Below are 15,814 nucleotides of genomic sequence, written 5' to 3'. Positions count from 1 at the left end.
CTTCTGACCTATCTCTGCAGAATAAACCAATTGGAACTGGTTTACAGGATCATTTGGCTATTTCATCTTGTTGCTATACCATATATGATCCAAGTTTGGAAACCTTGCAGTTTGTAAGTAGGAAAGAAAAGTGAATGTTTCATGATCTATATGGTAATAATGTACACTTGTGTCACCGTTTGACTTGGGTTCGACAACAATGCTCTCGATCCCCTCCCCCTCCCACCCAGGTAGGGAAGGAGAGAGAGAATTAGGAGAGAGACACTCTGGATTGAAAACTAAACTACACAGCTTTAATTAAACACCAATGATAAAAGAAAATATATACAATTGTATACAAATGTGTTTAGGAAATGTACAAAACCCCTATTGCCTCCCCCCACCCCCAGCAACTCCCACAGCACTCTCTTCAGCTGTGAACAGTCTTGAAAATTCCTGGATCACTGCCAGAGAAAGCGGAGAGTTATGAGGGTCAGGAGAGCTCAAGCCTGGGGGTCGATGGTGATGGATGGACGGAGTCCTCCCCGGACACCGGCCATGGATGGAAGAGAAGGGAAGAAGAAGAAGCAGGAAGGAAGTTGTCTTCTGTGATCTCTGACCTTCCTCTGAGCTTATGTAGATATATGGAATTGAGTATCTCTGGCTAATTTTGCTGTCTGTCTAATTCAGCCTCCTACAGGGGGTTCATAGATCTCCCCGTAATGTCTGAGCCAGCAGAGTGAAGGTGTGACCTTGAAGACCCAGCAGTTAGAAAAACATTCCACCGTTATCAGCTCTAGTTGGAACACTTGCTACTAGTTAAAAGAGAGCTTAGTGAAGGAAAAAAAATCAGTAAAAAGAATCATAGAATCATAGAATCCTAGGGGTTGGAAGGGACCTCGAAAGATCATCTAGTCCAACCCCCCCGCCAGAGCAGGGTCACATCACACAGGAAGGCGTCCAGGCGGGTTTTGAATGTCTCCAGCGAAGGAGACTCCACAACCTCTCTGGGCAGCCTGTTCCAGTGCTCTGTCACTCTTACAGTAAAAAAATTTTTCCTGATATTCATCTTAAACCTCCTATGCTCCAACTTGTATCCATTACTCCTTGTCCTATCACTGGTCATCACCGAAAAAAGCTTAACTCCATCGTCTTGACACTCACCCTTTACATATTTGTAAACATTGATGAGGTCCCCCCTCAGTCTCCTTTTCTCCAAACTAAAGAGACCCAGCTCCCTCAGCCTTTCCTCATAAGGGAGATGTTCCACTCCCTTAATCATCCTTGTGGCTCTGCGCTGGACTCTTTCAAGCACTTCCCTGTCCTTCTTGAACTGAGGGGCCCAGAACTGGACACAATATTCCAGATGTGGCCTCACCAATGCAGAATAGAGGGGGAGGAGAACCTCTCTTGACCTACTAACCACACCCTTTCTAATACACCCCAGGATGCCATTGGCCTTCTTAGCCACAAGGGCACACTGCTGGCTCATGGTCATCCTCCTGTCTACCAGGACCCCCAGGTCCCTTTCACCTACACTGCTCTCCAGCAGGTCAGCCCCCAACCTGTACTGGTGCATGGCGTTTTTCTTCCCCAAATGCAAAACTCTACACTTGCTCTTGTTAAACTTCATCAGGTTTTTCCTCGCCCAAGTCTCCAGCCTGTCTAAGTCTCTCTGAATGGCAGCACAGCCTTCTGGTGTGTCAGCCACTCCTCCCAGCTTGGTGTCATCAGCAAACTTGCTGAGGGTACATTCTGTGCCCTCATCCAGGTCGTTGATGAAGATGTTGAACAACACCGGTCCCAGTACCGACCCCTGAGGGACTCCACTAGTCACAGGCCTCCAACTAGATTCTGCCCCATTGATTACAACTCTCTGACTTCTTCCTTTCAACCAGTTCTTGATCCACCTCACTGCCTGATCATCAAACCCATACTTGATCAACTTATCTACAAGGATGCTGTGGGAGACGGTGTCAAATGCTTTACTGAAATCAAGATAGACCACATCTACCGCTCTACCATCATCTATCCACCTAGTAATTTCCTCATAGAAGGCTATGAGGTTAGTCAAACATGACTTACCCTTGGTAAAACCATGTTGACTGCTCTTGATGACCCCCATCTCCTTGATATGTCTAGAGATAGTGCCAAGGACAAGTTGTTCCATAAAAAGGAAAACTGTCTTCATCCTGGCTCAAACCAGGACAATGTGGTTTCTGTGACTATTGAAGTAAAACACAATCACCCCCCCCACCATATGATTCCTATGAGAACAGAACAGTTTCTCCTAAGGCCTTATCTTGATCAAGCCCGACTAGGCCCGATCAGGCCCCCAACACCCCCCCAAATAATCAAAATCTCCTCAAATCAGTAACATTTTCCCCCTTTGAAAGTTTTGAAAATTATTTCAATACTTTCACACTAAAGAAAATTACTTGTTTTGCTTCACTATATGCTGGTGGGAGCCTTGTTATCATTTCTCTTTCATCTTGTTTCTCAATACTGCACTTATAATCATGTGATTAAATGCAGTTTTGCTGTCAATTTGCCTTTTCAAACAAGAGTAGATCAACATTATCATTAGGAAAACTAGTGATAAAACAAATAATGTGCCAATTAATGATTTTATCCATTAACTCAGATTCCAGCCTGATCCACTAAAAATCTTATCTATCCAGTCCTCTGACATATCTTCTTGGATTGTCTGAGTATCTTCTCTGATCTTCCCTGATAATTCTAAATCATGTTCCACATCCTGAGTTACATTTGGAATGTGTATACAACAATGGTCCATGCTGCTTCTTAGGTATCCACAAACTCCATGCTCTTTCAGTAAGAGTAAATCTAATGCCATTCTATTCTGTAAAGTTATTCTTGAGGTTGCCTGTAACTGCAAATTTAATTCTCTAAATCCCTTCTTTGTGATGTTCACCAGCTTTTCCACCTGTCCAGTCAGTTGATAGACCCATTCCCTGTTTCTATATGATGCTATGGGATTTAAGAGGGATTCTAGAACCCAGCCAATTTTTACTTCTGTCAGTGGTTCGTTCCATATTTCATCTGTCTCTGATCTCTTTACTCGCTTTATTTCCAAATTTTCTAGGGATCCCTTAAAGGGTGATTTTTTCCAAATTTGGCACAAAGTTGGCATACCTAAGATGATCTCTTTTACTTTTCCATCCAGAGGCAGATGTGTTGTCCAGGTTCCATCACTCATTGCCCAAACTAAATGTCCTGGGCTCTGAATTGTAGACCTTCTACAGATAAATATTGTTCCTCCTTTAGTTAGATAGGTTTTAGTTAAATTAAGACTATTCTTAAGTCCTCGGCATAGGCCACAGCCAAAGGGGTAATTTTCTGAATTACTAGGTCCACAGTACTGCAATTGTATACTTTTTCACATTTCCACCAAGACACTAACTTTTCCTTTTCTCACAGTGTACTTCCTCTATCATTTATTGATGGAAACACTGCAAAAGCTGCCCCGTCCCAAGTAAAGCACCAGGAAGCTCTAGACATATACTGAAATTGAGACAATATAGGCATGGACCATATAGAATCCCACTGCATCTCTGTTTCTTGTACATTCTGAACGCCTTCTTTGCATCTGTCTTTACTCCTGCAGGATTTCCCCATGAGCCCCAGTTTCATATAACCCCAGAAGAAGTCAAGATAGAGGAGGAGTTTGACATGGTAGATGAGGATTGGGTTAGGGATCAGTTGAGTAATCTGGACATCCATAAATCGATGGGTCCGGATGAAATGCACCCAAGGGTGCTGAGGGAGCTGGCGGAGGTCATTGCTAGGCCACTCTCCATCATCTTTGGCAAGTCGTGGGTAACAGGAGAGGTGCCTGAGGACTGGAGGATAGCAAATGTCACTCCAGTCTACAAGAAGGGCAAGAAGGAGGACCCGGGTAACTATAGACCGGTCAGCCTCACCTCCATCCCTGGAAAGGTGATGGAACAACTTGTTCTTGTCGCTATCTCTAGGCATATCAAGGACATGGGGGTCATCAGGAGCAGTCAGCATGGTTTTATCAAGGGTAAATCATGTTTGACTAACCTTATAGCCTTCTATGAGGAAATTACTAGGTGGATGGATGATGGTAGAGCGGTAGATGTGGTCTATCTTGATTTCAGTAAAGCATTTGACACCGTCTCCCACAGCATCCTTGTAGATAAGTTGATCAAGAATGGGTTTGGTGATCAGGTAGTGAGGTGGATCAAGAACTGGTTGAAAGGAAGGAGGCAGAGAGTTGTAGTCAATGGGGCGGAATCTGGTTGGAGGTGTGTGACTAGTGGAGTCCCTCAGGGGTCAGTACTGGGACCGGTGTTGTTCAACATCTTCATCAACAACCTGGATGAGGGTATAGAATGTACTCTCAGCAAGTTTGCTGATGACACAAAGCTGGGAGGAGTGGCTGACACACTGGAGGGCTGTGCTGCCATTCAGAGGGACTTGGACAGGCTGGAGAGTTGGGCGGGGAGAAATCTGATGAAGTTCAACAAGGGCAAGTGTAGAGTTTTGCATTTGGGGAAGAGAAACCCCATGTACCAGTACAGGTTGGGGGCTGACCTGCTGGAGAGCAGTGTAGGTGAAAGGGACCTGGGGGTCCTGGTAGACAGGAGGATGACCATGAGCCAGCAATGTGCCCTTGTGGCTAAGAAGGCCAATGGCATCCTGGGGTGCATTAGAAAGGGTGTGGTTAGTCGGTCAAGAGAGGTTCTCCTCCCCCTCTATTGTGCATTGGTGAGGCTGCATCTGGAGTATTGTGTCCAGTTCTGGGCCCCTCAGTTCAAGAAGGACAGGGAACTGCTGGAAAGAGTCCAACGCAGAGCCACAAAGATGATTAAGGGAGTGGATCATCTCCCTTATGAGGAGAGGCTAAGGGAGCTGGGTCTCTTTAGCTTGGAGAAAAGGAGACTGAGGGGTGACCTCATCAATGTTTACAACTATGTAAGGGGTGAGTGTCAGGGAGATGGAGTTAGGCTTTTCTCAGTGGTGACCAGTGATAGGACAAGGGGCAATGGATGCAAATTGGAGCATAGGAGGTTCAAGGTGAATATCAGAACATTTTTTTTTTCTGTGAGAGTGACAGAGCACTGGAACAGGCTGCCCAGAGAGGTTGTGGAGTCTTCTTCACTGGAGACATTCAAAACCCCCTGGACGCCTTCCTGTGTGATGTGCTCTAGGTGACCCTGCTCTGGCAGGGGGGTTGGACTAGATGATCTTTCGAGGTCCCTTCCAACTCCTAGGATTCTATGATTCTATGATCTATATTCCATAATTATTTGGCTAACATTTATCTTAATTGGTTCAGTATGAGAACAATATCCTCTATTTCTTTCATCACAGGTTGGTCCACTACAAAGAAAATGCATATGAGCTGATAGATCTCTTATTGATTCAAAACAAAAATTTGGTAACTTTTGACAATCAGCTCTGTTCCCTGGATATTTACATTTCTTCCAAATGTTTTCTACTTGTTCTTGCCATTCAACAATGGGGACCTGCTTACAATGGGTATTCTCATTTTTGTGCTCTATATTGGTTAAATTCATTGTTAAAATTCCCCATGAAACAGATTCACCTACTGCTCTTGGCACTGGTAAACAAGCAGTAACCTGTGTTACATTCTGCAAGTTGGCAAATTCTTTAATTAAGCCAACTATTACATTTTCTTCTGGTGCTTTTCTTGGGAGTTATATCAGCTGATCCGTTTCTACCTATTTTATTTCTCACCTTCAAATCTAAATTTTTTCTCTTAATTTTGGTCTCAAACCAGGCTCCCACTAGCATTAGTCTCCAAATAAAAATGAGACCTATAACAACAATCCCAAACTGGTATGTAAAATTAGACATGTTTTAGAGTTGATTTTAAAGTCTCTGGATCTCTATTGATGATCTTCCATGAAGAGGATGCCTTCTTCACTCTAGTGTAGTGGATACACGCCTCTGATTCTGCAATCTTGATGGCTGTAAAAGTAGTTAGCAGCACCTGAAAGGGTCCTTTCCAGCGTTCCTGCAAGGGTTCAGAGGTCCATGTTTTTACGTAGATGTAGTCTCCAGGTTGAAAATCATGCATGGGATTTTTTAAACAGAGAGAGCTGTTTAACACCACTGCATCCCGGATTGCAGTTAAGGTTTTTCCTAGAGAAAGCAGATAGTTATACACATCTTGTTTTCCTTTTACATGCATGTTTGGATTTGGTTCTGGGATTCATATGGCTCCCCATATAGTAATTTGTAAGGACTGACCGAGGTGCCACTTTTTGGCTGTACCCTGATCCGCAACAATGCCAATGGGAGTGCATGGGGCCACTTCAAATTAGTTTCTTGGCATATTTTGCTAATTTGCCTTTTTAGTGTCTGATTCATCCTTTCTACTTTTCCACTAGATTGTGGCCTCCATGGTGCATGTAAATCCCAAGTAATTCCCAGGGCTTTGCATACACTTTGCACAACTTCAGCAACAAAATGTGGACCTCTGTCTGAAGAGATCCCAATAGGTACTCCAAACCTTGGTATTCTTTCTTGGAATAGCCATTTTACAACCTCTTTTGCCTGTGTAGTATGACAAGGAAGGGCTTCTGGCCATCCTGTAAAAGTTTCAACCCCCACCAGAATGTACTGATACCAGTTTTGTCTGGGTAGCTCTGAAAAGTCTATTTACCATTAATCACCTGGTTCTGTGCCAGATTTGAGCTTACCTATTTGAACTCTTTTCTTCATCACTGGATTATTCTTTAAACACACATCACATTTTGCAGTTATCATTTTGGCTATTCCTAGCATTTTGACTGATACCACTTGCCTTTTTAAAAGGATTAATAAAGCTTCCACACCCCAATGACATTCTTGGTGTTTTGTCTGAATTATTTCTCTCATTAGGAGAGGTGGTACTATTACCTGTCCATTAGGTGTGACCCACCATCCAGCCAGATTTTTCTTTGCAACCAATAATTTTCCTAATTTTTCATCCTCTTCTGAATGTTTAGGCCTCTCCTTCAGGAGAGTTATCATTTTGGTTGGAATTAAAGGCATTTGTAAAGATTTTTTTCTCACTGCCTTTCTGGCAGCTCTATCTGCTAAGTTATTCCCTCTGATCTCTTTTGTATTTCCCACCTGATGTGCTTTACAGTGCACGATTGCCACTGCTTGCAATAGTTGCAAAATGTCATTTTGATGTTTAATATTTGATCCTTGGGATAATAAACCTCGTTCATTCCACAGGATCCCATGGACATGTACTATCCCAAAGGCATATTTTGAATCAGTCCAAATGTTTACCTTCTTTCCTCCACTTAATTCAAGGGCCCTGGTTAAAGCAATAAGCTCTGCATTTTGGGCTGAAGTGGTGCCAGACAATGCTTTTGCCTCTATGATCGATTTTTCAGTTGTTACCACATATCTAGTGTATCGAACTACATGTTCCACAAAACTGCTGCCATCTGTGTACAACTCCCAGTCGGGATCTTCCAATGGTGTGTCTTTCAAGTCCTCTCGACTGGAATACATGCTTGATGGTAGCGAGGCAGTCATGTTGCAGCTGCCCTTCTTCCTGTGTAGAACTTAAAAAGACTGCAGGATTTACCAGGTTGTACAGTCAACACCACCTGGTATTTCATCATTCTGCTAGGGTACAACCAATGTCTCCCCTTTTGTTTTAAAACAGTTATGAGCATATGTGGGACATACACTGTTATTGTTCTTCCCAAAGTCAGTTTTTGGGCTTCTTGGATAAGCATCACTGTAGCAGCAACTGCTCAGAGACAAGTAGGCCATCCCTTACAGTATCCAGTTGTTTGGAGAAATATCCAACTGGTCTCTTCCAGCTTCTGGGTCAATACTCCCAACACTAGATGCTGTCTTTCATGAACAAACAACTGGAAATCTTTGGTTAAATCTGGAAGTCCCAGGGCAGGTGCAGACATTAATGCTTGTTTTAGGTCTCTAAAGGCCTGTTGCTGATGTGGACCCTATACAAAGGGAGAATTCTTTTGAGCTTCATACAACAGCTTGGCTATTAGACCGTAAGTCATTATCCAGAGGCAACACCACCCGGCCATTCCCAAGAAGGCCCTCAGTTCATGAACATTTTTGGGCTCCAGGATGCCACAAATGGCTTCCTTATGGTCTGTTCCCAATTGCCATTGTCCTTTTGAAATCTCAAAGCCCAGATATATTACAGTCTGTCTTGTTATTTGGGCTTTGTTTGTGGATACCTTGTACCTGTTTAGTCCAAGAAAATTTAAAAGTTCTATTGTCACCTTTATATAGGTGGATCTATCTTCTGTAGCAATCAGTATGTCACCCACATATTGTAGAAGCAAATGTTCCAGTTTCATTCTTGAATCATCTTGTTTCCATATCTTGAGTTCTTTTGCCAGTTGCTTTCCAAAAATTGTTGGGCTGTTCTTAAATCCTTGTGGTAGTCTTGTCCACGTTAGCTGCATCTTTCGCCCTGTTTGTGGATTCTCCCATTCAAAAGCAAACAGTTTCCTGCTTTCCTCGTCCAGGGGTATGCAAAAGAAAGCATCTTTTAAATCAAGCACTGTAAACCACTGATGTTCCTCCCTTAAAGTTGTTAACAGAGTGTATGGATTTGCCACTACAGGGTGTATGTCCTTAACTATCTGATTTATAGCACTCAGATCCTGTACCAACCTATACTCACCTGAAGGTTTTCTCACTGGTAAGATTGGGATATTGTATCTGGGTTCATATTCTTTGAGAATTTTATATTCTACGAACTTATCAACTTCTTAATCCCTTTCCTGGCTTCTGGTTTGATTGGATGTTGTTTAATCCTCACAGGCTTTGCACCCTCTTTCAATTCTATTTTCACAGGCTGTGCTAATTTTGATTTGCCAGGCATATCTGTGTCCCATACTGTAGGGATTACTGCCAAATCCACTTCTTGTGGAATTTCTCATTCTTTTATTTTTTCTTGTATCATCAAGATTTCTTCTGTCTTTGACTCAGGTATCTTTAGAAGGAGCTCTCCATTTTCAAAAACAATTTGTGCATTTACTTTAGATAGCAAATCTCTCCCTAATAAGGGTATCAGGCATTCTGGTACATACAAGAATTCATGTGTGATTATTTTATTTTCAAATTTCAAATCCAGGGGTTGAAGGAATGGCCTATTTTCCTCCTTCCCTGTGGCCCCAATTATATTTGTTGGTTTGGTGCCCAATTTCCCTTTACAAGTATTCAAAACTGAGAATGTTGCTCCGGTATCCACTAAAAACCTCCTTTTCTCCCTGCTTGATTACAACCAGACATTCAGCTGGATTCCCCTCTGTCCTGGTTTGAGCCAGGATTAAGCCAATTTTCCTTTTTACTGATTTTTTTTCCTTCAGTGAGCTTTCTTTTAACTAGCAACAGTGTGTTCTTCTAAAGCTGATAAGACAGTGGAATGTTTTTCTAACTGCTGGGTCTTCAAGGTCTCATCTTTGCCGGTTCAGACACTACGGGGAGATCTATGACCCCCCTGTAGGAGGCTGAGTTAGACAGACAGCAAAATTGGCCAGAGATATTCCATTCCATATATCTACATAAGCTCAGAGGAAGGTCAGAGATCACAGAAGGCAACTTCCTTCCTGCTTTTTCTTCCTTTCTCTTCCGTCCATGGCCAGCGTTCGGGGAGGACTCCATCCATCCAGCACCGTTGACCCCCAGGCTTGAGCTCTCCTGATCCTCATCACTCTCCGCTTTCTCCGGCAGCAGCTCCGGGATTTCTCGGGACTGTTCGCAGCTTAGGGGAGTGCTGTGGGAGTTGCTGGGGGTGGGGGGAGGCAAGAGGCTCTTGCACATACCTGAACATATCTGTATATAATTGTATATATTTTCTTATATCATTAGTGTTTAATTAAAGCTGTGTGGTTTAGTTTCCAATCCAGCCAAGTCTCTCTCTTTTTCTCTCTCCTTCCCTACCTGGGTGGGAGGGGGAGGGGATCGAGAGCATTGTTGTCAGACTTGAGTCAAACACTGACACCCTCGGGTCCCCTTCATTCCTCTAAAATCATCAATTTTGCTGCCTCCTGCTGATCTCCTCTTAACTTTGGACACTCTTACCTCCAATGCCCTTCACCTCCACAGTAAGCACATTGATTTATTCCCAAAAGAGCATTCAAGTTCTGGTTTCCAAGGTTTACAAGTCCACCTCTCCCTACGGCCCTCCTTCTTCCCCCGCGTCCTCAGCCTCTCACTGGCGCTCCTGTTACCACTGCCGACAGCCTGTTCTCCCTTGTTCTCCAATTATCAGTTCTTCTCAGTCCATTCCTCAAGAGTTCTCCTGTTTTGTGTTGCAGGTGACCTTAATTCCAACCCATGACTCAGAAGTGATGAAGGAATGGTACCAAGAGACGCATGAGAAACAGCAGGACCTCAACATCATGGTTTTGGCAAGCAGTAGCACTGTTGTTATGCAAGATGAATCATTTCCCGCATGCAAGATTGAACTGTAAGAACAAGACCATGCACCACGAGATTTAACTTTGTTTCCAGCAATTGTTCAGTTTGAAAACACCTTTTCTAAAAATTCAACCCATCTATTTCAACTGCTGAATTATATACCTGCAAAATGCTATGCTGTGTCACAGTGATGCAAGTCACTAATATTTTTCAGTCTTTGCTGATTGCTAAGGGAAATAACAATATTCCCATAGTAGGGTTCAGATTACTGCAAAAATACAGATCCAGTTTCATCTCTGCTGAACATTTGGAAGCCAGGTAGAGGCATTTGCCCTCTAAAGAAACACGAAGAGAGAGAAAGAGAGAGAGGGGTAGGAGGAGAAAGTAGTAAATAATTAGATCTCCAGTAGTCTCATGGCAATAGCTGTATTGCTTACTGCAGTCTGTTTATGCACTCACATGAAAAGGGGGTTTTAAATTTTTATCAATCTGAGCTACCACTAAGGAGGTCCCTACTTTACAGAATTAAGTTAGCTGGAAAATAAGAAGCACCAGAATGTGGCTAGGTAGGGACATACAACCTAAACTACTCATTGGCAGTTTTCCACTTTAATTTGAACTCTGCATAATCTACATACCATACCAATTGTAGACCAAATTCTAAAACCTTTCTTTCAACACGCAGAATTGTTGGTCTAAGGCATGCTCCCAGTAAAAATCCACTCACTCCAATCAGAACTGACAAGTCTACACACTTTAACACCCATGTCCACTGTCAATTAACTGAAGCAAAATACCAAAGCAGTTGGGAGTACATACAGTAGACAAATTGCCTTAGAAAGTGATTTGAATGTACAAAGAAACTTGATGCACTTATTTTTTTATGTTGAGACAGCAAAGTTATAAATCATGTAGGATCATAGTTGCACCAATAAAAAAGTGTGAGTTTGCATGTGTGGTACTAGAAACCTATCTGACTGGTCAAATGGCTTGGTGCTATGAATTACGTATGTTAGTTCTGTGAACAATTCATTGATGCACCAGGACAGTTCAACAAGGCAAAATGAGCTTTTTTTTTTTTAAAAAAAGCTTCTTTTGTACTGTAGAAGCAAGATTGAAGTGGTGTCCAGTATCAGAATTGCAAAACAGTGAAACATTCAGGATTATGAAAAAGGTTATCTGCAAGTCTCTACAGTATTCAACCTTCCTTTGTCTTACCTTATTTTATTTGTTTAATTTAAGAGGAAACATGGGAACAAATGTACAGAAACCTTTTTTTTTAGTGTTATGTGAACTTTTAATAGATTTTTAACAAAAGTTTTCATTTACAGGAAAATGCAAAGAAAAATTTTTCAGGTGAAGGCAATTTTTTTAGTAGTTTTGTAAAATAAATTAATAATGTTGTTCTAGTGAGAATGGATATTGAGGTAAGATTTATTGAAAATAGTCACCTGCTGATACCTTTTTGGGGGTGGGGAGGAGGGGCACCCTGATGGTAAAATTAACCTATTGATGATGGCAGAAAATGGGATATGAAATGTCGATTGCCTAATATTTAAAAAGGTGTAACCTACATTCTCAATCCTCACAAGATCTTGAAAAAAGAGAGAATAAGCAATAAGCTAAAATAAGTCCTCTTTACTACTTAATCTCTCTCTTCCTTTCCATCTTCCTTTCCTTCTCTAGACTTCTTGCAGTGGAACAGCATGTAAAACAGCTCCGTCATTTAAGACAGTTTGTATTTTTTATTCTCAGAAGTTTTATCCCAATAAAAAAAAATAATCTTGTTATATTGTAGGTTTGCAAATCTGAATTTAAAGAAGGTGCAAAGGCCTCCAAAATTAAGATATGTGCTGGTCTGTATGATTCATCATTATGGCTGGTATTAAGTTTCACAATATAGTGAACTATGACCTAATTTTATAATTTTTTTCAATTTTACATTGTTAGGATTTTTTTGCTTAATGGGTATATATTTGCACTCCTAATTTTTATGAGGGTGTTTTTTTATACTGCTTTAGGGCCCTTTAAATGTGGGGTCCTGAGTCCTATGTAATGCTGTGAATTACTGTTTGCCAATTGTTGGGGGTTTTGATTTTTTTTTTAATGTCTTCTCTTCTTTTTTCAGCTATCTCAAGCAATGCTGTTTTATTAATATAGCTTTTATGTCATTAAGAATAACTCAAAATTACTATGGCAGAAAAGGCAGATGGAAATGTATTGTGAAAACAAGCATGTTTGCTTGGCTCATAATAATTCACTTAAAATTGCTTTTGTAAAACAGTCTTCAAAGTTATAGGCAAAATGTTTGGCAGAATAGTTGCACTATTTCTACAATTCTGCTTTGTCTAATTTCTTATATATGTCAGATTTCAAAGTTTTTGAGTAGGTGGGAACAGATTTTCTGATTTTCTGACAATATCTGAAATGGTTCATACCTCTGCTTTGGTAGAAAATCTAAGTACAGCAGTGGTCCTGAGACTAATCTCACTTATGCTGCTTATTGTAAATCAGGAGCAATTTCACTACAATCAGGGAAGTTACAGTTATTTGGTCCTGTAAATGAAACTATAATCAAGCCTTAAATCTCCCCAAATAATTTTGTGATGGCTCAAACAGTTGCTTTACTTTCAAAATAATAATAATTAGGCAGTTACAGCTGCTCTTAAAAGGTTCATTCATTTTTTGCTGCTACAAGAACATTAAAACCACAGCCTGACTATTCAGAGGTATTGTAATGCCTTTTCCATCCCTTCCCTTTTAAATGGCAATCATGCCTTGATATAACACAGCAATGAACTCCTCCATTAGCTCCTCTTCAACGTAATGTCTTTCCTGCCTGTGGAACTAATCTAACAGTGCTAATCATAATACTACCCAGTTTATTAATAGTCATCAAAATGTACCATGTACATTAATAATGAGTGCTGTTGATCAGCATAGATTTCTAGGAGCATGGTTTGTTATTGATTAATTATAAAGATTCAATATCTGAATGTAAAGGATAGTCCATTTAAATGATGGTATTACCCATATCAGCATTCCCCATCATGATCTTTATGCTATTACTATACTGTTTTATAAAATTCAATGAAGCATTAACTTCAGAGATCACACCCCACTCTTGATCTTGGACAGAGCCTCTCTTGCATGCCTTTTCAAAGCCCTGTGGTGGGCCTGACTTTATTGACCTCTGCTTTTCACTCCATCTTTCATAGAATTCACTTTTGATTTTTTTATTATCATCTTACATACTGTGGTGAATGGAGATAACTGTATATTAATGGGTTTTTTAAATTGTCTATGATAGTTTATGCATTTTAGGAGTTATGGTACTCATTTACTAATATTTAATCAATTTCTTAATTGAATTCTCAATCCTTCCCACCGCAAATAACTCAGTTCCAAAGAGCACTTACTGTGCATTTAGGACATTTCTATCATATGCTTCTCTTTGTTCATCTGTCGCAAGGGGTTCTTACTTGGTAATGATGTTTTGAGAGAAATAGTAATTTTGTTGGTCTGGATTTACTAGAAAAGGAAAAAGTATAATGTTTATACTTGTAAGAAACTAAGTTTTCATCTTTTCACTTAATTGAATAAAACACTAAAAGCAACTAGGGGTAAGCATTTCTTAGAATGCAATTATAATATTCACCTGGTTCAAAAATGTTTGCTATCTAAAATAAAGAAAAAAAGTTTGCTGTGACTTTACAAAAAAAATCTAAAAAATAAGTAACTAAATAAAACAATGACATAAAAATATTGAAAGAAAAAAAAAGAAGAAGAAAAAAAAAGCTTCTCTGCACTAGACTAGCTAGGAGGTCCAGATGGCAGAGCTACCTCTTCAAGACTGGGCTGTAATCACAATTGTAAGAGAGGAAATCTGAAATATGCTTTCATGTATTTGCATGCAGCCATCATCTTCCAAACTATGGAAAGAAACAGTCTTGTTGCTGGCTGAGAAGCACCTCACACACCTCTGCTCTCTTGTTTTGAATGGTGTTTGTGTCAGTCTGCAGCTGTGTATGGTATTGTCTTATTATAATCCTGCATCACTTCTATCCAGTCATATCTAATGTAGAAAATTAGTTTCCAGTGAAAGTAATATGTAGTGCTTTTATGATATTTGTGCGCAATGTCCCCTCTTCCATTGAGGATATTTGGTGTAAAAGAAATTAACTCAGTTCCATAATAAAATACAAAGGTGGTAAAGTAGTGTTGATACTTCTTGTCTTTGTGTATGTACATATTTTCAAGTTTTCCCTTTTCTTCAATCATGATTACCTACTATATGGACTTTTTCTCATAAGATCAATTACTATTTCAATGCTAGATAAGAGCCAATCTTAATTTTACAATGCAGTCTCTTGCGGTGTAAAACATTACCATGATGTACCATGATGTGGCTTCTTTTTGTTCTAATTTCTGTATCCCTCAGCAGCATGAGAAAACACCTCATTTTCAGTAAGTACACATTCAAGGGACTGTCAGAGATGATACCCAGGAAAGCTACATCACTGAGGCGAGCAGCTCTGGTGCCAGCAGGATCTGCAGTGGAGCAGTCTAGCGCGGTGCACAGGGAAGTTTCCCGAACCGGGGGATCCTCAGGGGGAGCTGAGAGCGCCACCAGAAGCCCTCAGCTCATGCAACAGCCATTGAGGAGACCTGGATGGAGCCAGAAGCAACAGCAGCCAAGCCCTCCTCCACGTTTAAAAAAAGCCCTTAGGGAATGCCAGCGACTAGGGCGGGCAAATAGGGTGTGGCGTGGCACTACACGTCAGCAAGAGCATGACACGGCCATTTGCATAGCAGGGCGCATAGGGAGGGCACTGTAGCTCTGCTAACTCGACCAGGGAGCAACATTATACACCCGGCAGAAGGCCACATCCACTCTAAGCTCTATGCCCACCATGACTGATGGATCTTCCCAGACAGAGCTCCAGTGGGAACATGCTGCCACCCAGGTGTCAGGCTGCAGGATGTACCCTGCTCTTATGCCAGTATTGGATGACAGCAGTGAGCACACCTATGGAAGGTGTGCCTGGGTAGAGGAACTCCTCACCTTAGTAATGGGACCCCAGGAGAAGGTGAGTAGGTTGAGGAGTATCAGGGAGTGCAAGAGAGAGATAGACTATTGGAATTGCACCCTACCTGCCCTGAGACAGGCCCAACAGGCAGACTGGATGCATGATACAGAGGATTCCCTATCCTCTTTCCACCAGGCTGAACATGGTGACTTAAGGGATAGGGTGCAATGGTGACAAGTTCCTGCCTAGCACAGCAGGCGTGTCTCCTCTGTGACTACCCCACCTCCCCTGGTGCCCTTGCATAATAGGTATGAAGGTTTGCAAGTGGAACCAAACAATAACCAGGACTATGTTTCATCTAGCTTGGAGGTGTCACCAAG

General features: G+C 41.3%; 1 protein-coding gene across 1 annotated transcript in view; it reads left to right on the top strand.

Moving 5' to 3' along the window:
* The window catches only part of LOC127395155 (microtubule-associated protein 1B-like), a 78,252-nt gene extending 67,300 nt beyond the window's left edge, over positions 1 to 10,952 (top strand). Inside the window, exon 7 of the mRNA XM_051641626.1 lies at positions 10,302 to 10,952. Coding sequence (XP_051497586.1) covers positions 10,302 to 10,457 — 156 coding nt within the window. The 3' untranslated portion in view covers positions 10,458 to 10,952. The remainder of the gene's footprint in view (positions 1 to 10,301) is intronic.
* Positions 10,953 to 15,814: the final 4,862 nt, after the last annotated feature.

The sequence above is a fragment of the Apus apus genome, chromosome W (genome assembly GCF_020740795.1).
Source record: "Apus apus isolate bApuApu2 chromosome W, bApuApu2.pri.cur, whole genome shotgun sequence".
NCBI lineage: Eukaryota > Metazoa > Chordata > Aves > Apodiformes > Apodidae > Apus > Apus apus.
The sequence above is the reverse complement of the archived record's forward strand: the minus strand, read 5'-3'. Positions and strand labels throughout refer to the sequence as shown.